The sequence below is a fragment of the Hemicordylus capensis genome, chromosome 13 (assembly GCF_027244095.1).
Source record: "Hemicordylus capensis ecotype Gifberg chromosome 13, rHemCap1.1.pri, whole genome shotgun sequence".
NCBI lineage: Eukaryota > Metazoa > Chordata > Lepidosauria > Squamata > Cordylidae > Hemicordylus > Hemicordylus capensis.
Genome location: NC_069669.1, coordinates 8,684,739 through 8,710,385, shown reverse-complemented (window position 1 = coordinate 8,710,385; position 25,647 = coordinate 8,684,739). Strand labels below are relative to the sequence as shown.

The window sequence follows — 25,647 nt, the reverse complement described above, 5'->3', positions numbered from 1 at the left end:
CTGTATCTGTGTTCATCTTAAAAGTGAACCTGGATACAGGCCCTTCAAAAGGTATGGTACATATAGGAAGTGTACCTCTGTACCTGTGTTCAACATATGAATTACTGTACCTGTGTACAGATCTGTTCCTGTGCATACTGTACACTCGTATGAGTGCTGAACCTAATGTGTGAATGGGTCACTGTACTACTAAGTGTGTAAAGACATGCTTGGAACTGGTATAGAAGGGTACCAGTTCATTCCTTCCGAGAAGGCTGTTCTCTGGGCTCTCCATCAGCTAGACTTCTCATATGTGCAGATCAGTCTGTTCACCGCACTGCTTCTCCTTCCCCTAATGTGACAGTGACAAGCAAATCCTGCCCAGTTAACTCCTCATGTAGCTCTTAAATCATAAAAGCACAAGCACACTTCAAGCTAATATTGTAGTAATGCCTACCAATAAAGCCAGAAGTCAGTTGTATATATATAAAAAGGCTTTTTATAAAAAAAAATCACTAGCCAACATGAACTGTCATTGACATTACCTTCTTTAAAAAGAATTTAGCCCGTCCAGTGTTTCTCATATCTGTTAACATCACACAAGTTTTGTACCTTGGCATAACTTCCAAGGAACCAAACTTTATCCTGCACCCCTACAGACAGAACAAAGGCCATTGTTCTGAAATCTTGTCTATACATTAGACGAGCAAAGGCACCATTTCAAAGTTTTGATCAAGTACAGGTAGAAAGGAGATGGGTTAACTCTCATGGAAGAATTGGGGGGCCCTTGTCTAAGTTATGGCACTTCGACTATGGAATTAGTGTAATCAGCTTTGTTGCAAAGTTAATTCATTTCACAGATTCTGTAAACAGTGGGTTACACCAAGCAGCCAGAAACCAGCAGTAGCATTATCCTTTTTTTTTTTAAAGTTAACTTCTGCCCTCTCAATACAATTTAAGGCCTTTATTTCCATCAACTTAGTGAGATCATTCACACGATCAAAAGCTATGTTCTACCTGGGTTTGGGAGCTGTGTGTGCTCCCAGTTTCCAGTTGTGTGGAATCAAGGAAGGAGGAAAAGCTACCCAGGTTTTCCTCCTACCTTGCTTCCACACAACAGGAAACTGAGAGTACACATGGCTCCCAAAATCTAGGTAGAACAGTTTTTTCTTGTGTGAATGGTCTCAGTGTGTAGCAAGACCTCTCCTGCCCACCACACTGCAATTATGCAAGTGGAGCTTTAAATTTGAGTCCGACACTAAGGGCCGACAGATTTTTTTTTTAATGCAACACAAACCAGAGTGAGGATTAAAAGGGAGGAGGAATCTCTGGCAACTAAAAATAACGAACAAGCAAAAAGTCAAATATTGAAGAATTCCAACCAAATCATTAGCACCGAATGCATCTTCCACAGAGAGCTGTTTGCCACTAATTCATAAGTTGCCATATTGCTTACTATACATAAGGCAGAGTAGCACCTGGACTCAAATTATAACAAAAAAATAAAATGTCTGTAAACAGGAACACGATCCTCAGTAAACCGCAGCAGAACCTGATATTTTGGAGTAACAAAAGTAGTTAAGGGCACAGCGTGTGTCAACTGGCATACCCAGAGCAGCCAAGGCCTCAGAAAGATGATCTGTTGGGATACGTAAGAGCTCCAAGAGATCTTGCCAAGGTGAAAGAGGGTTAAAGGCAGAGCTGAATAAGGCACTGGACACTCGTCCAAATGCTCCATCATGTTATTTGGCACACTGGGCAAAATGTTTGCATAGAACTGGAGGCAGTGGAAAAGCAGCGACGTTTTATTTCCCCTGCCTTGCACAAAAACGTTTACAAGGCAAGGCACAGCTACGCCTGCGAGTGCCTTCAGCCTCAGGGTTGGCCATTAGAATACCACAAGATGAGATGAAGGAAGACAAAAACCTGGGAAAGTGTGGGTAAACGTGAAGGGAGACCAGAGCTGCACAGCCCTGGAATCGTATGGGGGATGCAGCCCACAGGCATGTACGGACCCGGTGGTGGGGGGTTACACCCAGAAGCCCCCCATTTTTCCTGCCTGCTTCCAAGAAGCCCAACATCAGAGTAAACAGGACTGGCACATCAGAGGCTCAAGAAGCCCAAGTTCATCTTTTCTTCTTCATTGTACTCAGCCACATTTTTCCGTTTCGCTTGCCTCCTGTCACTCCTGCCCGACCGAGCCTGGGCGGAGCGGAGACGCGATTCGGAGTCACGAAGCAGGGAAAGGCCTTGATTCTTGGCCAGGCCCCGAGGCTGAACTGAGGTAGCTGTGAGCGATGGACCAAAGTGGCAATCTATAGTGGAAGTCGGGCTGGCACTGTTGACAGAGGAGTATCCAGAGCTGACCTCGGGAGCCGACTGTCGGAGGGCATGGCACCTAAGCCACCTCTTCTCACCCCCTGGCTGGCCATCATGTCTTGGGTTACGAGAAGACCCCTCCTTGGCCACACTCTCTTCGTCACTGGATTCTTGACAGCAGTGTTCTTCAGGGTCTACATACAGCATGGTTACATCCAGGACTCTACTGGGAGCAGTGACTACACAGAAAGACAGTACCTATTATTTGGGGGCTCTAACTGCAAGCAGCTTCCTCTTACTTGCAGCACACAACACTTGTACAATGAAGTAGTTGTCACAATTATTGTTGGGGCAGGAGATGTCTCCTACCCTAATTTGGGAGCTGGGTGAGCTCCTGATATTTGATCAGAAGCAAGGTTGGAGGTGGGGAGCTTGCTCGTCCGTCAAGCCCCAGCTGGGTAGGTCAAGGGCGTCCTACCCAGATTCTGACTCCAGCTTCAGGTGGCCAAAGGCCATTGTGGCTGGGGATGGTGGCAATCACATCTGAGGTCTCAAGGTTGAGCGCCTCGGCTCTGTGGCAGTACTGCCCATGGAAAAAAAGAGAGACTTACCATCTCCCTCTTTCTCGCCTTCACTTTCTTGATCTCCTTCGTAACCAGTGCAGGAATCCAAGCTCCAGTCCAAGAAGTTGTCAAGGAGACTCTCCTCCTGATTGGACAGTTCAGCAGTGGGTGTAGTTACAAAGCTGCCCCGGTCTTCCTGGATACTGTCTTCCCTTCTCCTGAGGAAAGAATTCAATTGTTGATTATGGCTCATTTAGCCGGGGGGAAACAGGGCAAAACCCGTGATTTTTGGCCGATGGTTGGCCCGCTGGATGCCATGGACCACTCTGCAACATGGAGTAGTGGCAAGCATGACTTGTTCCTTTAATTAAGCAGGGTTCGCTCTGGTTGCACATGAATGGGAGACTAAAAGTGTGAACATTGCAAGATTATATTCTCCTCCGGGGATGGAGCCTCTCTGGGAAGAGCAGAAAGTTCCAAGTTCCCTCCCTGGCAGCATCTCCAAGACAGGGCTGAGAGAGACTCCTGCCTGCAACCTTGGAGAAGCCGCTGCCAGTCTGTGAAGACAATTCTGAGCTAGATGGACCAAGGGTCTGACTCAGTATATGGCAGCTTCCTATGTTTCTATGGTAGGGCACTTTTAGGGGTGATTTGGGGGAATGGGGGCAAAAACTGTGATTTTTGGTCAATTTGGGGCCATTCTGAGTAGTCCGGGAATCTGCCCCCCCCATCCCATTCCCATAGACCTAATGTCCTGTTATTTGTGGATTCACTAACTGCTGCCCTCCCCCAATGAATAGGGTTCTCCTGTACAGAATCCCAGAAGACAGACCAGCCTCCGCCTAGTGAAAGTGAGGCATGTGGCATCTGCTTGCTTGCTTGGAGAAGCCTTTTTCTAGGTCCAATACACAATCTGTACGTTTGTGATTCTACCAAGAAGTTTCTAACTATTTTACTGGGTACCCAAGATAGATGGGTAGCCACAGAAAGACATTAAAGAATACCAAATTCCAGTTCAAAACCACGATCGGCATAAGATTAGGGCTTATGATCTAGTTCTGGAGTCCCATGGGTTGGGAACCCCTGATGTTGCTAAACTACAACTCCCATCACCCCAGCTACCATTTATTGTGTCTGGGGATGATGGGAGTTGTCATTTAGCAACATCAGGAGTTGTTAGATTGGTGACTCCTGATCTAGTTAATACAGGGAATCACATGCCAAAAGGGATTTGGGAACACAGGAAGCTGCCTTCTGTGGAGTCAGACCCTTGGTCCATCTAGCTCAGTATTGCCTACACCACGGATTTTCAACCTTGGGTCCCCAGATGTTATTGGACTTCAGCTCCCATAATCCCCAGCCCCAGTGGCCTTTGGTTTGGAATGATGGGAGTTGAAGTCCAACATCTGGAGACCCAAGGTTGAGAATCCTTGGTCTACAGACTGACAGTGGCTTTGGATTTGGGAACACAGGAACTGCTTTCTACCCAGTCAGACCCTTGGTCCATCTAGCCCAGTATTGTCTACACAGACTGGCAGCAGCTTTTCCAAGGTTGCAGGCAGGAGTCTCTCTCAGCCCTATCTTGGAGATGCTGCCAGGGAGGGAAGCATGCAGATGTTCTTCCTAGTGCAGCCCCATCCCCCTAAGGGGAATATCTTACAGTACTCACTCATGTAGTCTCCCATTCAAATGCAGGAGGGGGCAATTCATGCTTGCTGCCACAAGGCCAGCTCCTCACACCATATCCAGGCCAGCTCCCCACCCCACCCCCACCCCCACCATCCAAGCCACCTTGCAACGATACACCTTAGGAACAGAACTTGCCTTTTAGTTCTCTTTCCTGATGGAGACGTGAGGAAGGTTTCCACCGTGTTCATGTACAGAGAGTCGGGCTCCGGATCCTCTTGCTTCACTCCAAGCAGTGAACAGAGCTGGCTGTAACTCGACACCTAAGGCAGATAGTCCAGCGAGATAATATAGCTCCTGCCATGAACAGAAGAACCTTCTGTGTCCAATCAAAGCCCTCCGCCCCCAGCCAGTCCAGTTCCCTCAAGTGGACAATCGGAGACCTCCAGGAAGCCTGCCAGCAGGGCAAGAGCTCTAGGCCAACCCCTGTACGGAAGTGTCCTGCCATTCTCCCACACTGAACGTCCACATACATCTGTGACTCCCGCAAGTTACACTGCAGATCAGCCAACCAAGCCGAGGAAATCCGGCAGGCACCAGTTCTAGCCAGTGGACCAAGAGTTACAGGCACACTTCTGTAAAGGCTATTTTGGTTCTGGTGCAGTACTGCAGAAGGCATGACAGGGAGGATATTAAGGATGGCCTTTTCTTTCCACAATAGATGCTGACGGCTTAAATTGTGGAGTTCTTAGGCTTCCTTCAGTATTGCGCAAAAAAAAATGCATCCATAAGTTGCAGTAATATGCCCATTGGTTTATATAAACAAACAATTGATCAATCAGTGCAAAAGGGATTATGATCACCATCTAATGATTCTTTAAGTGATTCACCCAGGGACTTTTTCGTATGTATTAAATCATAATAAATAAATGGAATCCATAGGGATGGGGCCGTAGCTCAACGGTAGAGTGTCTGCTTCACATGCAGAAGGTCCCAGGTTCAATCTCCAGGAAGAACTGGGAAAGTCTCCTGCCTGAAACCCTGGAGTGCCACTGCTGGTCAGAGCAGACAATACTGAGATAGTTGGACTGATGGTCTGACAGTATAAGGCAGCTTCTTGTGTCCCTATGAGCCGACACATGCTGCTTTGCCATACTGATATTTAAAGGGGTTGGGACACCCCCAATTCCTACTCCCCAGAAACCCTACAGGAGAGAAGCTAAAGGCGGTTAAAAGCACCTCTTCCTTGCCAATTTCTTCATAGCGCTCGTCTTCAAATCGTTGCTTCACAGCAGTTAGGGACACCTGCCTATAGTCTTTTGGGACATCCTCATGAAAACTGCAAAGAAAAAAAGGGGAAACCTATTTTAGGGATTCAACTGAGCAGCTTAACAAAACCAGGAAGAATTCTATCGTGGAATCAGAGCTGGTGGCTGCTGCCACATCTTGTGGCAGAGATTTCCATAGGTCGGTTATGTGTTGTGTGGTAAAGCCCTTCCTTTTGTCAGACCTAAATTTATTGGTGATCAGTTTCATGGGATGACCCCCTGGTTCTAGTGTTATGAGAGGGGGAAGAAAACCTTCTCTCTACTCCATGCATAATTTTATACACCTCTATCGTGCCTCCCCTCAGACTTTTTTCTAAAAGAAAAGCCAGTGTGGTGTAGTGGCTAGAGTGCTGGACTGGGACCCGGGAGACCTGAGTTCAAATCCCCATCCAGCCATGATACTTGCTGGGTGACTCTGGGCCAGTCACTTCTCTCTCAGCCTAACCTACCATTCAGGATTGTTGTGAGGAGAAACCTAAGTATGTAGTAGGGCTCCTTGGAGAAAGAGTGGGATATAAAATATAATAATCAAATAAACAAACCAAAACGCCCCAGGTGCTTTAGCCTTGCCTCGTAAGGAAGGTGCTCTAAGCCCCTGATGATCTTGGTTGCCCTTATCTGCACCTTCTCCAGTTCCATAATGTCCTTTTTGTGGTATGGTGACCAGAACTCCACATAGTACTCCAAATATGGCCACATCATAGATTTGTATAAGGGCATTATGATATTAGCAGTTTTGTTTCCAATCCCCTTCCTAATGATTCCAAGCATGGAATTGGCCTTCAGTGATGTGACACGATGCCCAAAGCATTTGCCATGGGCAGCCCCAAGCACTGGCTCATCCATATTGTTCACCCCCCACAGTGAGAGATGCTTACCACTTCTTGTGGAGATTGAGTGCGCAGGGTATCAGCTCTTCAAGGGGAAATCCTGTGATTTCAGACAATTGACTAGTCCAAGGATGAGCTGGAGAGAGAAGGGGGAGACTCACATTCGTGCCACTAGTCTTGCACAGTATAGGTTAACAATCATCTTGTATCCCAACTACAGTTTTGATATAACTGTATTGATGATCTATTGGGAGGTCAGCTGCAAGGCCAATGATCAGAGCTCCTTGAACTAAGACTGTTCTTCAAAAGGAACATAGGAAGCTGCCCTATGCCAAGCCACCGAGTCAGACCATTGGTCTGTCTAACTCAATATTGCCTACACTGACTGGCAGTGGCTCTCTAAGGTTACAGGCAAGAGTCTCTTCCAGCCTGACCTGGAGATGCTGCCAGGGAGCGAAGCTTCTGTCACTCTTCTGCATACAAGAATGCAGATGCTCTTCCAGTGAGGATGATGGGGCATCCTCCTGCAATGGCCTTTGGCTGGGGATTATGGGAGCTGTAGTCAACAACATCTGGGAATCCCTGTTAGAGGGAACACTGCCCCCAAGGGGGATATCTTAGAGTGCTCACATATGTAGTCTCCCATCTAAATGCAAACCAAAGCAGACCCTGCTTAGCAAAGGGGAGAGATCATGCTTGCTGCCACAAGACAAGCTCTCACACCTGGCCCTCTCATCTCGAGGTTTCTTGCTGTGCTGCCCTGCAGTTCAACACAACACTGAGGCAACCATCCAAGAGCATGGGAGGGCCCCCCTCAAGGGCTCAACAGCAAGATGCACAACTCACCGTGCTTGTGCAGTGCTTTGGCGAGGAGCAAGGCTGCTGCAGCCATCCGGGCTGGAGAGTACACACAGAGGCCCGTGTTCAAGAGCGAGAGTTCACAGATAAAGCTGTACAGGTGCACGGTTCTTCTCTCCAGTGGGATTATGTTCAGTAGCACTTCTTTGTAGTCCACAATAGTAGGTATCTTTAAAATAGAAGAGAGTCAAACATAAAACATGAGATACACACACACTCAGTTAAATCAAACAAACCGGGGGGCGGGGGGGAATACAATACACAATTACAACACAATTTAAAATACATTTTTAATTTTAAAAATCAGATCAAAATTTAAAAAGCCCGAGTGAACAAAAAGGTCTTCTCCCGGAATCTAAAAGAACAAAGTGATGAAGCCAGGTGAACCTCACTGGGGAGGCTATTCCATAAATGGGGTGCATAATAGAGGCATAATCATGCCCTTAGGGCATTCTGCAGTTGTCTTGTTCTCAGAATGCTGCTCTCTTCCACAGATTGGCTACTCTATGGCAAAGCTTGAAGTATCCCATCCAGAATGCCGAAGCAGGAGAACTGGCAGATTCTTTAAGAAGGACCTGTTCAGGCAATACTTCATTCCCCAAGATTATACCCAGGAAAATTGGGTGCACAGAAGTGGGGGACCCCCCCACGTGGGGAGATCTTCTGGAACAGCCACCATCTAGGTCAGACTGCAACATACACCTGGCCACTGTTCAGACAGCTCAAGATTCAAAATGCTATTACATATAGGACCGTTCAAGAAAGTATGAGTGTAATCTATACAAAGTGACTTTGCCTGGTCAACATTGGGCTTCACCTGCTAGTTTGTTATAAAGAACATCAGATAGGAAAAACTTTGAGCAACACTGATACACAGGAGATAGGACTGAGTTTCCAAGGCAGTAGCACCAGATGTTGCTGAGTTACAATGGCCAAAGGTTGGGAGCTGAAGCACAGCAACATCTGGGGACCCAAGTTTCAGAACGTCCATAGTAGCTCTCCAGTCTGTAAGGCATCTCACAGAAAGGCAAGCGATGAACAAGAATTGTCTTATTGAATCAGTCTAAGGTTCATCTACTCTGTCCTTCCACATCCGACAGCAGCCAGGCTTTCGCCAGCTTGATAAGCTTACCCTTATCCTGCCTTCAAGGGCAGAGATGATCTCCCCCATCATCCTGACAAGGTCTTCATATTTGTAGGTGTTGTCCGTTAACCAAACGGCTTCCCGTATCGTCAGAATCTCTTTGCTGATAAAGCTGGAACCAAGAGAGATTACCATCAAAGCTCAGACACAAGAATGCTGAATCGTGCTTATTCAGTTACAGATCGGACCTTGAGGATTACATTGGAGGGAATGCCTCTTCCTAGGCGGTGTTGCTATTAACTGTTTAAGTACTTGTAGAAAAGATCTCTATATAAGCGGTGTTCCAAATTAGTCAGTTAAAACGGTTTTTAATTGGTGAACTGGTTACATAGGAAGCTGCCTTATACTGACTTTCCAAGGTTTCAGACAGGGATCTTTCCCAGCCTTACCTGGAGATGCCAGAGAGTGAGCTCAGGACCTTCTGCATGCAAGCAGATACTCCACCACTGAGCTACAGCCCCATCCCTTAAAGGGAATATTGTACCATCCAAATACAAACCAGGGCACATCCTGCTTAGCAGATTCATGCTCATTACTGCAAGACTAGATCTCTTCCCAGTCAAGGGTTAGGCCAGTCAATTAAGAAGGTCATTGCCCTAATGGAAACAGTATACTTTTCCAAAATAGGGATGGGAACCTATACAGTTACACAAGTTCAGAGGATTTTAGGTGTGGGTTCTCAAGCAGAAATGGTTAATGTTTATCACCTATGATGAAACCACAGAGATTATACGGTATCTCCTAGCTCCACAATAACCCAAATCCCAAACTGCTCTTCCAGCAACCTGGATTCCACAATACCACTTATACAGATAGATCTCCCACTCCCAGCCAGACACTGTTTTTGAGAACTCCAGACTGCTTAAACCAAACTGCAGGCAGAGGCAGCAAGGGAAATAATTAGTTGCCACAACTTCCAAAATCCATCGTGGATCCTGGGCTGTACCCGACAGGCACAAGCTTTGAGGAATGAGCACCCCTCCCCTCATCACACATAATTAGGATGCTCACCGTGTACAGATAACCATGCAGGCAATTCCCAAAAGCTGGAGACGAGCTCGGGGGACAGGTCTCATTTTTAAGTACCGGTCCACACACGCGACTGTCATATGGAGACAGAGGCTTGAGAAATCTTTCATTGTGGCCACTTCTACCAGCCAGTCAATCAGGATGTACCTAGAACAAGAGGCAGAATGCACTTCCAGAATAAGCAATAGCTACATCATCATCATCATCTTCAAATCCATGTATCACACTCTGCTACAATGCTAACAAACAGGACTAATTCCAAGTGGGCACCCCCCGCCTCCCCCAAAACCCCATCCTCCAGACTGGAACTTTACAGCACAACCCTACAACTCTGGCATGCTTGACCCTTGCCCTGCATGGCCTATGAACTCTAGTAGCCAGGGAGTTCTTATCTGGGTCCCGCAGGTTCTAAATGCCTCTTTAAGAGGGAGCAGTCCCAGCTTTGTTGAAGGGAGCTATTATTCAACCACTCCTAAAGAAACCCAGTCCGGCCCTAGAGGATGTAAACAGCTATAGGCCTGTGGCCAATCTTCTCTTCCTGGGCAAGGTGCTAGATTGTGGCTTCCTCTGCTAACTAGACAAAGAGGCACCTTTTTTAAAGTGGCAATTCTCTTGTATTTAGCAGGGGGAGAGCAGCTGGCCCTCTCCACCCCTAGCAGAGCATCCCTCCAGTGGCTGCTGGTGGTGTCTATCTTATGTTTCTTTTTAGGTTGTGAGCCCTTTGGGGACAGGAAGCCATCTTTATTGTTTCCGCTTTAGAAACCTTTGCTGAAAAGCAGTTTGTAAATATTTGTTGTTCACCAAGCAACTCCAGATCCATTTGCCAGTGCCTCAGCCCTCTGGCAAGAGCAGCACACAGATCTCTCAGGGATCTCATTTCCACGGCCATTTCTGAGAAGGTGAGAAACAGCAGTGATCCTTTCCAAGTAGGGAGGGATTCCCACTCTTCCTTGCCATCTCCATCTCCCAGTGCAAGTGACAAAAGACTCTTCTCACAAGCCTTCCATCTGCATGCCAGAACAGGATCCGAGGCACCCGGTGGCAACCACAGATAATGGCTGACTAATACACCAAGTCTAAATTTGTGGATCCCTACTACTATGGATATATATATATATATATATATACACACACACACACACACACACACACACACACACACACACACACACATATACACACATATACACACATATACACACATATACACACACATACACACATATACACACATATACACACATATACACACATATACACACATATACACACATATACACACACACACACTGTTCTTTAACCAAAATTCTCAAAGCGGTTTATAAAGAAGAAAACAAATAAGATGGTCCCCTGTCCCCAAAGGGCTTGCAATCTAATTGATTTTCAATTGTTATTTTGTTTTAACCTTTTATATGTATTTTAATTGTTTCTCTCTCATTGTTAACTGCCCAGAGATGAAAGTTTGGGCCGTCTATAAATTTGATCAACAAACCAACAAGATAATCCCCAGCAACAGCCACTAGAACAGCCCTGTTCTTTGCTCCCCCCAACAAGAGCAATTCCTGCCAATAAGTTATTTCTACCAATTTAGATTAGAACAGATCCGGCTTGAAGCTTTTTAACAAACTTGTCGACTGTTCAGATCTAAGCGTCACTTTTTTGGTCTTCCTCTCCACCACTTCAATTCGCTATCCCAGCACGCCTTCCAGAAAAAGAGGGTTGAGGGAGAAAAACCTAGGCTGATCTGAGCCCAACCATTAGCTGGAGAACAGAACATCTTCCCACTGTGAACATTCTTTTTAAAAAGACATTCACAAAGGCTGATCACTGAAAGCTCATTTGTATCATCGGGAAGGGGTGGGGGGAACCTTCATGTCATTTCTGCCAAGCCATCTCATTAGTGCAGGAACCAGCAGTGGGTTGTTATTTTCAGATCAAGAGGAGGATTTTTAAAGAGTTCTTCAGTTATGTTAAAAAATACGCTGGCATTCAGGTACTTTCCCCAGCAAGCTGCTAGGATAATAGACCAGCAGCCCACGAGAGCTACTTTGCAGAGGAAACTGCAGGGAGCCCTTTTTGGCTTCAACAGACTTCTTTAGGATCGTTGGGGTTGCTGGATGATGTCACTACCTCATTGTCTCATTCATCCCCTTCTGAACGGTGAAGATGCTCTGCTTGCTGAGAGGAGGAGAGGCCAGGAAGAGCTGAGAGACCATCTCGTTGGAGGCTTTCGGCTCCAATCCCAGCTGGTTCCCATTGCCACAAGCTTTGGCTAGAGCTATCTAGAGCACACACAGAGAAGGTGAGAGCACAAGTTAGAAAAATTAAGTGTTCAGCTTTGGAAGGCAAACAGAGGGTTTTCTGTCCAGGACTGCAAAGGCTACACATTGTGGATTTTTCCCGAGACAGCAAGAATACAAGTCACTGCTGGTCTTGTGGTAGTAAGCATGAATTGTCCCCTTTGCCAAGCAGGGTCTGCCCTGGTTTGCATTTGGGTGGGTGACCACATATGAACACTGTGCTGTGGAATAGGAACACAGGAATCTCCCTTTCTTATGCAACCTGGGTGGACGCTGCTTCACTAAGGGGACAAGTCATGCTTGTTACCACAAGATCAGCTCTCTTCCCTGTACAAATATTCCTGAATATTTCTCTTCGGGTCCATAGCTTAAGTGATAGAGCATCCGCTTGTATGCAGAAGGCCCCAGGTTCAACCCCTGGCAGCATCTCCAGATATGAAGACAAATATTTATATACCGCTTTTCAACAGACGTTCCCCAAGCAGTTTACACAGAACAGATTTAAAAGATAAGACAGACACTAGCAACAGCCACTGGAGGGATGCTGTGCTGGGGATGGATAGGGCCCAGGGGCGTAGCAAGGTTGGAGGGGGCCCAGAGACAAGATTTTAAAATGGGCCACTCGTGGATACACACACACAAACACACTTCACAATAGATCGTGCACTCACACTCACAGCCCCATTATGAATATGGTGAATATCTAGTTCACATTGAATCTAGTTTTTTTACTCTCTGCTCCTGCCGATCTCCAAGAGACTCAACATAATTCATAGGGGGTGCAACATGGGCAGGTGGGGAGTCATGTGACGTGCCTCTGGGGGGCCCCTCGAGGCTGTGGGGCCCCAAGACGACTGCCTCCCCTTGCCTAATGGTAGTTACGCCCCTGATAGGGCCAGTTCTCCCCCTGCATGATAAAGAAAATCGCCATTTTAAGAAGATGCCTCTTTGCTCAGTTAGCCGGGTTGGGAAGGACATCTGCCTGAAACCTTGGACAGCCACTGCCAGCCAGTGTAGACAATACTGATCTAGAAGGACGAATGGTCCAACTCTGTACAAGGCAGCTTCCTATGGTGCCTTTTACTGACTGTGCTCATTATCTGGGCAAAGTGGTTTTTAATCAAGTTGAGTTGCCTTACATAGGAAGCTGCCTTATACCCAGACTGACCCTTGGTCGGTCCACACTGGATAGTCCACACTGCAGCTCTTTGTGGTTTCAAGGTGGGAATCTTTCCTAGCCCTACCTGGAGATGCTGCCAGGGATTGAAACTGGGACCTTCCACATGCGAAGCAGATGCTCCAACACTGAGCTACAGTCCTTTGCCCGGAAGGGAATCCAGGTTAACAGCTCCAATATGTGCACAGAAAGCTACTCGTTTCACACTAATACTCAAGGCGACTTCAAGTGCAGAGGAGATGTACGCAACAACTTTCTAAGTAAATAAGGCAGACTCTGCTTATCTGGTTCTCCATGCGAGTATTACAGCAGAGTAAACATCTGCTCAGTGAAGACACTCAAGATTCACAAGTGGCAAACTTACCTGGGCTTCCCAGGAGCCCTTGGCAGCATAGTCCCTGAGTTTCCGGAGGCTCTGGAGGTATCTACCCGGATCTGACATCTGCAAAGGACATACCACCACCACAGTCAGGCTCTTAGCCAGGCCTGCTCAACTTAGGCCCCCCAGCTGCTCAACTTAGGCCCCCCTACACTTTTTGGACTACAACTCCCATAATCCCCAGCCACAGTAGCCAATAGCTAGGAATTATGGGAGTTGTAGGCCAAAATCTGCAGGAGGGCCGAAGTCTTAGCCAACGAATGACAACCAGATTTTCCACATTAGAAGAACCTCTCTTTCCAGAGAACCAGGGAGGATGGAACCAAATTGCAAGCAGAGGCTGGATAGCTATCTACTGGGGATGCTGTAACTCTGGCTTTCCTGCATCAACCAGGAGGTTGGGGGAAGAGAACCTCCAAGATCCTGCCCCCTCCAGCTCTAGAATTCTATATGGCAGTTCACAGGATCAAAAAACGGGTAGGAGACTAGTACTACCCAATTCCGAAAGTTGGGCTCACTCCTGTTTTGTGATAATTTTTTGGGTAAAACCAAAGCAGGGAGCTTGATCATGTCAAGCCCCAGTTGGGTAAGATGGGCACACGCTACCCAGATGCCTTCCCCAGCTTCAGAATGAGGCAGGCAGCAGAGTCGTGTTAAATTCTAGATTCCTTTTATTGTTTTTGTGTTGTGAACCGCCCAGGACAGTATTGTACTTGAGGGATGGGAGATACAAGTGGAGCTCTGTATTCGCGAGGGAACCATTCTCCACAATTACCATCGATGCTACTGCCTGCCTTCTTTGCACTTAAGCCCATTTACGTCAGCCATAGCAGTGAGATTTAGCTCTCGCCGAAAGCCAGAAGGGTCTCCTCTGTGTCTGGTCCTACCAACATGGTTTATCTGCTAGCACAATACAAGAGCCTTAAATACTCACAGCAGCTCTTCTGTTATTTTCCCAGAGGAGGTAGGAGCTGTGCAAGCAGCCCTGTTTCGAAGAGTTCTCAAACATTTCAAGGGCTTCTTTCCTTTTTTCTTCATCCTAAGAACAGCAAGGGGTCCATAATTTGTTTTTATTATTTTGAATAATGCTCTGCTGTTCTGTCTGATGCTAGCCTTGGACCGCAATCAAGATGATTGAATCAATCAAGGGACTGAAGTTATCTGTGCCAATTAGTCTGTTACTGGAATATACAGGGACATCAAGATCCAGCAGGTAGAATCCAGACTACATTAGTCATGACTAAGCACACTGAAATCAGTGCGACAAACTAGTCATGACCAACTTGTGGTTAAAATATTTGTTAAGAGTCCATTTTAGAGCTCTCAAAGCAGTTTACATAGAAAGAAGAATGGAAAGAAGGTTCCTCCAGATCTAAAAAGAAACACAGGGAGACACCAGCAACAGCCACTGGGAGGGACTCTGTGGAGGAAAAATTCTAGGGATGTGCTCGAATTGTTTCAGTGCTTCTATGGAGAGGTGCCGAAATGATTCGGAGCAGAGTGAGGGGTACCTTTAAGAGGAGGTAGGCTGTTGACCAAGCAAATGGCATCAGCATGTGTGTCAATGCCATTTGCATGCTAATACCATGCGGGGGCGGTTGGAAGCAGTATCCCAGCAGCTGCTTTCAAGTTAGATTTAAAGAACAGCACCGCGATGGGGTGGTGCAGGGCAATGGTGGCTCACTGGAGGAGCAGGTAGGACCTGCCTACCTTCTTTTAAAAAGGTATCCCTCCCCGCCCCCTGGGATATGCATGAAGCATTTCATGCACATACCTAGACAGTTCCTCCACCCTGGATAAATATAACAGCCATCCTCCAAAAGGCACGTCTTAGCCTAGTTAATAGGGGACAGTTTTACAGTCACCACAGCAGACTAGGCAACATTGGCACTCCAGCTGTTGACCTATAACTTCCATCATCCCTGGCCAACATGACCTTTGATCACGGTGGTTGTGGATAGTGGAAGTTGTAGGTCAACAGTATCTGGGGACCCAAACTTGGGACCCAATCTAGCTCTTAAGAGAACCCATAAGCTGCCCACTATACCAATGTTGCTTTTGGCGTACAAGATCTTACACCAAAGTACTGGGTCACATTGATTCTTTTGCATTTCTACAAGCCTGAAGAAGAAATAGTAAGATGGACCATTAGAAACATCTTACCTCAAAGAGATTTAGAACCTTAGCCAAGCAATAGAGAATCGAACCTTTTTGAGCCTAAAAGAGAGCATTAAAAGAGAAATTGGAACATTAAATATGTTCTATATAAAGTTACTTTTCCTTCTGATCCCTAAAAATCAATGCCTTCATGTAATCATTTTTGCAAATTACAGTCAATCATATGCCAATGCTTAGAGCAGGCCTGCTGGCTCATTTTAAAGCTAGATAAAAGTCATATAAAATCTGAAAAGCTGAATTTAAAAAGCCTGGGTGAACAAAAAGCTCTTTACCTGGTGTCTAAATGGTCCCAAGTTCCCTCCCTGGCAGCATCTCCAAGAGAAGGCTGAGAGAGACTCCTGCCTGCAAGCTTGGAGAAGCCACTGCCAGTCTGGGTAGACAGTACTGTGCTAGATGGACCAATGGTCTGCCTTGGTATAAGGCAGCTTCTCATGTTCCTATACTTGCTGCTGCTGACAAAACCCAAGAGCCAGCTTGTTGAGGGCCGAAAACCAGGAGAGAAAAGGGCTTACTTTTTGCACCTGACACTCTGCATTGAGGCTCTCGTAGACCACAGCTTTACAACAGCTCCCGCTCAGAGACCAGGGAGGGCGGATGAAGAGCCAGATGAAGGGCGTCGCCCAGATGTTGAGGGACTCCGCCAGGCTGAAGAAGCGGGAGGCTTTTAACCCGTTCACTTCTGCACGACCCTCCTCGGAGGCAGACACTGAACAAGAACGAAGAGAGTGCTTAGCAGACCATGAGGAGCGAAGACATCCAATGGCCGAAATACACAAACCAACGCTCTCATTCCTTGGCAGGGATCACTTCCTCACTGTGGGCAGCAGCTGCCTAATTGACCCACCCAATTGCAGGCCTCAGTGCTGTGGAAACAGTGGACGGGGGGGGGGGGGGGAGAGACTCTCCTTCATGGGCAGCTGTGACAGAACCAATGGCCAGAGAACTGTATGTCCAGCAGCCAGTCATCAAGGAAGTATGTTGTAGTGATAGGGCCATAGCTCAAGGGAAAAGCACCCGCTCGGCATGCAGAAGACCCCAGGTTCAATCCCTGGCAGCATCTCCAAGTAAGGCTGAGAGAGAGACTCCTGCCTTACTTCTTGCTGTAGTAAGCAGTGGGCAACCAGGATCACAGCAGCGGAGGTCTCTGGCTGTGCCAGCTGGCTCTCACATGCACATGTGTGAGCAAACCAGCCAGCCAGCACAGCCAGAGAAACTTCAGCTGCTGATCCTGGATCCTACGGCAAGCAGCGACACGCTAGTTGGAGGCAGACCTCAGGCACTGTAGCAGGTGGTCTTCCTGGCAGTTTGAGTGCCGCTCAAGATCATTTCATGTGCCACTTTTGGCACCTGTGTCATAGATTGCTGACCACTGCTTGAGGATCAGGAACCTGCGTGTCTATCCACGTGCTCACTTCACTAGCTCAGACTTCTCTGCATCCACTAATTCAGGGGTTCCCAACCTTCGGCACTCCAGCTGTTGCTGAACTACAACTCCCATCATGCCCAACAACAATAAGTTGTAGCTGAGGAGGATGGGAGTTGTAGTTTAGGAACAGCTGGAGTACCAAAAGTTGGGAACCCCTGAAACAGTGGATGCCAGAAACCATCCCATCAGTGACTAACAGTGAGCAAGAATAACCATTACAGACCGTGTTCTAAGAGCTTAGACACTGAGCAAGTTTACTAGCTGGTGAAGGAAGTGCCTTTGATAAAGAATACATGTCAACAAACGGGAGATTATATACACAGACACACCCAAGTCTCTGCTGCAAAATCCACCCCTCTACTTACATCACAGTGCTAAGTTTTGGCCTTGCATGCAGATCAGTACGCACAGTATCCTGGTACTTACAGCCTTCGTTGTAGAGGTAGGCTATGCCCAGCTTCACAGCAGCTTCGAAGTTGCCACTTTCTGCAGCCCTGCACAAAAAGACAGGTTTTCTCTAATGACAGAACACACAGGAGCTCAAATATTCGGAAGGGTAACAGATCTAAGTCAGATGCAATTCAAGAATTGGTGCTCCAATACTTAATTGCCATTGGTCTTTAATTCCTTTTCCTAGAAAATATATTGTTTGCCAAGCATTGTGGTATCAGCTTATATCACCAATGCTCTACAACATGTAGCAGGATAATAAAAAGAGAAATTAAATAAAGTTGCAACTTTTTATTCCTTCACTGTAAGAAATCCATACCCAGGCAGGAAGATCTGACCTCTGCCACAGGATGATAACCAGTTCTAGTAATAACCGATCTGCCTACTTTCCTTTCACTGTTCCTACAACTATACTAAATTTGGTCCAAATCAGTTCCCACTTGCACCTCAAACGTTTACATGTCCACCACCTTGAATTGGGGTGGACGACATCATCACAAGCAATGCCGTTGAAGTGTCCGTGTGTCACTCACCACAACTACCAAATCTGGTTCAAATCGGTTAGGCAGTCCACAGGTTTACCCATCAAATATTTACACATCCACCATCTTGAACTGGGGTAGATGACATCACAAACTATGCCACCGAGGCATCCCTATGTGTCCCTGCAGCTGTAGCAAATTTGGTTCAAATCAGTTAGGCAGTTCACAAGTTAGCCCACTTGTGTCTCAAGAGTTTACATGTCCGTCATCTTGAATTGGGGTGCATGACATCATACATTGGCGTGACATAACCTCATTGTTGAAATGTCCCTACAACCGGACCAGATTTGGTTCATATTGATCCAGGCATGACGAAGTTGATAGCAGGGGACACACACACACGAAATGACGAGTGCATAAGAACATAACATCTCTGCTGGATCAGGCCCAAGGCCCATCTAGTCCAGCATCCTGCTTCATACAGTGACCCACCAGGGCATGCTCTCTCTCCTGCTGTTGCCCTACAACTGGTATTCGGAGGCACCTTGCCTCTGAGGCTGGAGCTGGCCTATAGCCACCAGACTAGTAGCCACTGATAGACTTTTCTTCCATGAATTTATCCAAACCCCTCTTAAAGCCATTCAGGTTGCTGAATGTCACCACATCTTGTGGCAGAGAATTCCACAAGATGATTATGTGTTGTGTTAAAAAGTACTTCCTTTTGTTGGCCCTAAATTTCTTGGCAGTCCATTCCATGGGTGATCACATGTGCCATAGCCACTGAGCTAACAGATAACAGATCAGATATCATTATATACTTTTTTTACAGGAGTACTGCAGAGAAGGAACTGGTTCACTGCCAGATTATGGGCAAACCATACTGTAATGTGTTTATTTTAACTGTACACAACCCGCTTACTTGTCGTGCAAAGGCATCTTGCAATATAATCAATTAGAGCAAATTTTAGACCCACAATGGGCCAGTTCAAATGGTTTACAAACCACAATATGAAGCCAGAGTTAAATGCCAGTTTCACATCCTGGTTTGCAAACCATAGTGAAGGCACTGCTCCTTGGCTTTAGACAAGCCCTGGGTTTAAACAAACCAGAATGTAGATGCAGAACTGATCAAATAACAAGAGTGCAAAATAAAACCAAGACAGCAAGAAAATCACTCAGACATCTGTTTAAACAGGAGCTCATCCAGCTCCCAAAGTGTCATCCAGGTCTCCTTCTGTGAGAAGTTCCACACAGTAAGTGGCATTACCAAGGTCCCTCCTCGTATTCCTCTAACAAGCATGAACTGCAATATATGCATTTTACAAAGAAGCAGATTGTATTATTCTCATCCAGTTAAACAAGTCTGATTAAGGGTCCCAGCTTTCTTCATTGAACTATATTACATTCATTAATCCTGGGGAGTTCCGAGTTACCTTTCAAACATTTTCAAGTTGTTTGGAGAAGGCCACAATTCTTGAAAACTTGCACAGGCCCAAACACTAGCATGGTTATCTACAAGGTACTTCAGATGAGAATGCACCTGGAAGTCGGGTGGGAGGGAAGGGGAGGAGTGAAACCAGAAGATGAGTGAGTGAGAAAAAGGCAAGTAGATTATAACCCAGAACACTTAGAAACAAGCCCTCTTATGGTCAAACACAGGGCAAGGCACACACAGGAAGGTGCCTCCTACCGAGTCAGACCATTGGCCCTGGGTATTTAAGAAAATGTCTTCTTCATTATGACCTCCACCACCCATTGAGGTTGTCTAGAGAGGTCCGTCTCCAGTTGCCACCAGCTCAGCTGGTGGCCACACGGGGACGGGCCTTCTCGGTTGCTGCCGAGACTATGGAATGCGCTCCTTGCTGAAATACGATCCTCCCCATCTCTGACAACTTTAAAGAAGCATCGGAAAACCCACCTCTTCACCCAAGTCTTTTCAGCTTTTTAAATTTTTAGGTTTTAATCCGCTTTTGATTTTTAAATTGTTTTACGTTTGTGTGTATGTTTTTAACTTGTTTTATGTTATTGTTAAAAGCCCGGAGACAAAAGTTTGGGGCAGTGTACAAATTTGATAAGTAAATAAATAAATAAATCCAGCTCGGTATTGTCTACACTTACTGGCAGCAGCTTCACCAAGGTTGTAGGCAGGAGACTTTCCCAGCCCTACTTGGAGATACTACCAGGGATTGAATCTTTTGCAAGCAAGGCAGATACTCTACCACTGAGCTACAGCCCCATCCTCTATGACCACCTGCAGAGCACCACACAGCCACAAGCACTCTGGAAGGTGGATCTCCAACCTCCTTGCAACTATTTCATCTTGAGCAAGGCCTCCCTCATCCCAGAAGTAACTTGCCAGTCCAGTTTCCTGACATGAAGACTCAGTTTTGTCCCCATCGTGACTCAAAAGGGCAGGATAACCCACTAGTTTAGCACACTCAGGAGTAACAGACTAAGAAAACCAAATCAGACTTACAGCTCTGAGTGAGAGGATGTCTTCGGCAGGTAACCCCTTAAGAACATGGAAGAGAACATCTTCAGGGAGGCTCAGTAGCGTCAGGACTCTGGGTCTCTGCCTCATCTTCCGCTTTGAAGGGACTGCGAAGCACCTGGCACATCTGCAGTGGATCACTAGAAGCAGCATTTCAGCAAATGAAAGGAAGGAATGCAGACGTAGCAAACTACAACCATCTCAAAAAGTGGCATGGAAGCCGTGGCAGACATACAACTGATCCGATTCGAGAGAGAGATATTGGATAAGTTACTTATTTACATCATGGAATAAAGATATAGAAACTTCTAGGGCCAGAAGATATTAGCAAAGCTACTCCATTCTACTCTGCCAGGCAGGATTCTTCATAATCATATACACTTCCCATTCATCTACACACCATTCAAGCAGGAGTATATTCACAGCCATTCATATGCCAAAGGGGAAGGCTGCCATTTTTATTCTGCAGCACCTCCCGAGAATGAAATGACATCATCATGTAGCATTATTCCCAAGAGGCATTCCAGGAAAACAAAATTTGCAGCCTTCAGTTTCCCAGGGAACAATGCAGTGCTGTTCCCAAAGGTATTCTGGGCAACAAAAATAGTGGCTGCTAACAAATTACTGGTACCATCTTAATCCTCACAAGCAATTTAGGAGAGCTCATCCATTCGCACTAGAATAAAATTACAAACCTAGTGTCTTGCTTTTGTCTTTTATGCCAAGTATCTTGATTTCTAGTCGTTTATTCGTTAAGGCCACTTCACATTAATTTGTCTGTTTTCCCCTTTCCCTTAATGGAAAGCACTGAAGAGGCCTAGAGCCCACAAATACTTGTTTTATTTCTCTGTGCATACAAACGGAAGGAGGCTTCATCTGGTCATGGCTTCCTGGTGCACGGTCCACAAACCAGAATGCAAGCGCATGCTAGCTAAGTGTGTGTTTCATGCTTTTTCCTGCACAGAAGAAATCTTTGTATAGAAGATGCATATGGCACTTTCCAGTCAAAGTTCAGCATCAGAACTTTAACGGCTGCAGTCCTATGATCACTTACTAGACAGAAAACCCCATTGTGGAATTTACTTCTGAACAAACAAGTTTAGATTGCACTCCATCCCACAGAAGTCAATTTAAGAGATTTAAGCACCTGCTTACTCCTTCCACTTAAGTCAATAGAAAACAAAACGGTTTAAATTTGGCTTGATTGTTCCTGTATCAGTCTTTCTATTATTGCCACATATGGAGCAGCAGAACTGTGGTCAGGCCCCTGACACACAAAGAACATTGCATAATCAGGCTGTTAAGATTGCAGCAGCTCAATCCTGGGTGTATTTTCTTAGAAGGAATCCTGCGTTCATAGGGGCTTATTCCCAGGTAAGTGACCACAGGATTGTACGCAAGAACAGCTCCTCTTTAAGGAAGCAAAAGTAGGGGAACCGCTACCGTAAACCAATGGGAAATTAATCTTCTGTTGCACTTCTGTTCTAGACTGCGAGATTAATTGCATGATTGTGCTAGAAGACAAAATAAAGAAGCCGTTGCATGATGAAAAGAAGTCTATCGTCTATAGACCAGAGGTTCTCAAACTTGCATCCCCAGATGTTGTTGGACTACAACTCCCATCATCCCCAGCCAGCAGAGAGAGTCCAACAATATCTGGGGACCCGTTTGAGAACCCCTGGTCTATAGGATTTCTATGAAATGCAGCGATTTCCTAAACATTGCTGAAACACCAAGAGACTAGGGATTCAGTTTCAAAGCCTCAATTGCTTCCGTTTCAAGATTTCCACATTTCTCCGTTTCAGATCCTCAACTGTCTGCATCTTCTCTTCCCAAGTCTTTTGTCTCTCTGCAATACAGCCTAGCGTTAAGATATCTAAAGCTTTGGGAAGGAACTGTTTTTTTTTTTAAAAGGAGGGTCCAAAATACAAGCCAATGTTCTGCAATTGTCTTGGATGCCTTATACAAGCGCCTCGAGGCAGTCTCCACCCCCTCCCGGCAGCTCCTGTCCCGCTAGAGGCTCGGCTGACTTTTTAAATCCACCCGCCCAAATGGCTGGGACACCCCCCCCCCCCAACACACACACCGCTCGAGATTTAAACAAAAACTCACGCCCACCCTCTCCATTAAAGCAGCAATGCAAGAAAAAAAAACCCTTTTATGCCGGCGAAAGAAGCTGCAAAGCAAAAGGTCTGCGGATAAAGTCACGGATGCGAAGCACACACACTGCATTTAAATTTCTGGCACCAGCAGTTGAGTTCCCCTGCCATGTTTCGCCAGCCACGAACTTCACCGGCCAAGCCGTTTAAACGGCAAGCGACATGCCGACTGCAAGGAAGTGGGGATCCGGGGAGCGAGTCTTCTGCACGTTGGGAAACCGATTCTTATCCTTGCCCTCCCCGCAGTTAGTTAGTCACCTAGCAATTTTGACTCCTCCTGACCTAGATGCCTCCCCCGCCCCATCCATATATTGCGGATTGCAGCTTCACAGCATTAAGGAAGCGTGCTTACTCAGAGGTTGGGTCCCACTGGATCTGATGCGGGCTGCAATCCTGTGCGCAGTTACTTGGGAGGAAGACCCTCGCCTCTTAAGGGGGATGACGCCCAGGTATTGCAGGAGCTGTAAGGAGGAAGTATTGCGGACCCCTTTTCCCTCCAGGATCTTGCTGGGAAGCGTTCAGACCGCTTCCCAAGTGGGATGATGCCCACCTTTTTAGCTACACCTGCTGGATGTGATCCAGTCCTCGGCAGTGGGCTTATGTCCAGGGATACCCCCCCAACACCCCACTTAACGCACCAACACCACAACACTCTCACTGAAGCCATTTCTGGAGATCAGCCCGTCTCCGACGTTCTTCCACAATCTCAAGCCATTCGGATCTCCAGGGCTTGCAATTTCGAGAGTCACCTGGAAATGGACTCCTGGAGACTCCAGGCCAAGCCCGGAGAATCAGCAGCCTAAGATTACTCGTCTGGAATGCGCCACAGAACAGCAATGAACATGCCATGTACAGCAAGCCATAGGGTGGCCCATTCAGGCGGAAGCGATCCTTGGAGACCCTCCCGCCAGCATTATTTGCCCCCTTAACCTGGAACACAGGAAGCCGCCTTCTGCCGAGTCGGACCCTTGGCCCATCTAGCTCCGTGTTGCCTACCCAGACTGGCAGCAGCTTCTCCGAGGTTGCAGGCAGGAGTCTCTCCCAGCCCCATCCTGGAGATTCCAGGGAGGGAACTTGGAACCTCCTGCGCTCTTTCCCCAGAGGAGCCCCATCCCCGCAGGGGGATACCTTGCAATGCTCACGCATGACCCAGCCTCCCATTCTAATGCAAACCAGGGCAGGCCCTGCTTAGCAGAGGGGGAAATTCGTGCTGGCCACCCCCAAGACAGCTTGCCACAAACTAGACATGAACTCTATGGAACAGACTCCGAAGTGAAGCCCTGCAGAGCGGTCAAATTGATTTGGGGGCGGGGGGGGAGCCCCCGACCCATCAATATTCCAAGGGGCAGCCAAGCACGAGAGACATACAGCCCTAAAGGAGACCCAGGCCCGACGCCCCGGGGATGGGCACTCACCACCCGCTTTCATCCCTGCGGCTGGAGACCGAATCTCGGCGGAGCGCAAAGCCAGACGAGCGCAACAACCGTGGCGGCGCCAAGAAATTAATTCGTAGTAAGCGCCTCGGCACCGGTGGGCGGGGCCCACTCTAGCCCCGCCCCGCGTCCCCCCTCCCGCCCCACGCGAAGTCTGCTCAGGCCAAGGGAAGAAGGAGCGCCCCGCCGGCTTTTTCAGTCCAAAGCCCCGCCCCCGCCTATACACAGACTAGCCAATCGCTGGCGTCGACGCGGGCTACGGCCGACCGCGCAGTCCAAGCCACGCCTCCCCTTCTCGGGGAGGCTCTCCTCAGCAGCCGCGCGCCCGCTTTTTCAAACCCAGCCGGGTTTGTGATTGGCTGGAGGGAGGGGCCGGGAAGCGGAGCGGGCGAGCCGCAGAAGCGGCCTTGGAGAGCTGGATAGCCATTGGGCCAGCCGTGATGCGGATTCGAATTGGGGGGCGGTTGGTGGTTGGAACGCCTCGCGCGGAGCTGCGTTGGGGCGCAGGCGCAAAGGAAGGGCGGGCCGAGGGAGGGGGGCTCGAGCGCTGAAAGTTTTGACAGGCTCCTGACTGACGGGCGAAGTCAGTTGTCATTCATGTCTCCCGTAGTTCTGCCGACTGACAGGCATTGATTCATGACAGACAGCGTCGTGGGGGGAGAAACATACCCCTTTATTGATGCCAATAAATTAAAACCACTCCTTAAGCATTATTTATCTTGCTTTTATCTGTTTTATTTATGTGACCCTCCTAGTGCCGGGGTGAGCAAACTCAGCAGGCCACATGTCCTGGGACTACAACTCCCATCTTCCCCAGCCACAATACATTGTGGAAAGGGATGCTGGGAGTTGTAGTCCAAAAACAGTAGGAGGGCCCAGTTTGCCCACTCCTGGCCTAGAGCCATCTGGGTGAGGCGGTATTAAAAAAATTAAATAATAACAATAAACAAACACAATCCTTACTGAGCAAGGGAGTGTATACAAACGTAGTAATGAATAAATGAGCCTTACCGACTTATAGCCTTATAACATAGGAACCTAGGAAGCTGTCATATACTGAGTCACACCCTTGGTCCCTCTCGCTCAACATTGTCTACACAGACTGGCAGCAGCTTCTCCAGCGTTGCAGGCAGGAATCTCTCTCAGCCCTCTCTTGGCGATGCTGCCAGGGAGGGAACTTGGAACCTTCTGCATGCAAGCAGGCAGGTGCTCTTCCCAGAGCAGCCCCATCCCCGAAGGGAATATCTTCCAGTGCTCAACACATGTGGTCTCCCATTCAAATGCAAACCTCGATGGACCCTGCTTAGCACAGGGGACAATTCATGCTTGCTACCACCAGGCCAGCTCTCCTCCCATAGACCAGATGAGTGACCTCCTGTGAGAGGAGCCAACAACATGCTTTCCCCTCCAGCTGATTGTCCATTTCACTTCTGGCTGGGCACCAATTCACTGAGAAAGAGCTCGAGCAATTGTGTTCCTGAATACCGTTGCCATAT

General features: G+C 47.4%; 1 protein-coding gene across 4 annotated transcripts; it reads right to left on the bottom strand.

The window, feature by feature from the left end:
- Window positions 1–455: 455 nt before the first annotated feature.
- Window positions 456–25,181, bottom strand: CCNF (cyclin F). Of its 4 annotated transcripts, none has more exons than XM_053277151.1 (18): window positions 24,134–24,385; window positions 23,071–23,179; window positions 20,545–20,699; window positions 19,502–19,608; window positions 17,563–17,630; window positions 16,223–16,416; window positions 15,696–15,749; window positions 14,467–14,571; window positions 13,518–13,595; window positions 11,807–11,958; window positions 9,659–9,823; window positions 8,636–8,759; window positions 7,492–7,672; window positions 6,694–6,781; window positions 5,727–5,826; window positions 4,686–4,810; window positions 2,910–3,079; window positions 456–2,537 (listed from the first exon to the last, which is right to left on the bottom strand). In XM_053277151.1, coding segments are annotated over exons 2-18 (2,322 nt in total). In that variant the 5' UTR covers window positions 23,072–23,179; window positions 24,134–24,385; the 3' UTR covers window positions 456–2,082. The 4 variants fall into 4 exon arrangements, with proteins under 4 accessions (XP_053133126.1, XP_053133129.1, XP_053133127.1 ...); XM_053277154.1 differs by lacking the exon at window positions 24,134–24,385 and adding an exon at window positions 23,357–23,492; XM_053277152.1 differs by lacking the exons at window positions 23,071–23,179; window positions 24,134–24,385 and adding an exon at window positions 25,163–25,181.
- Between the last annotated feature and the right edge of the window lie 466 nt (window positions 25,182–25,647).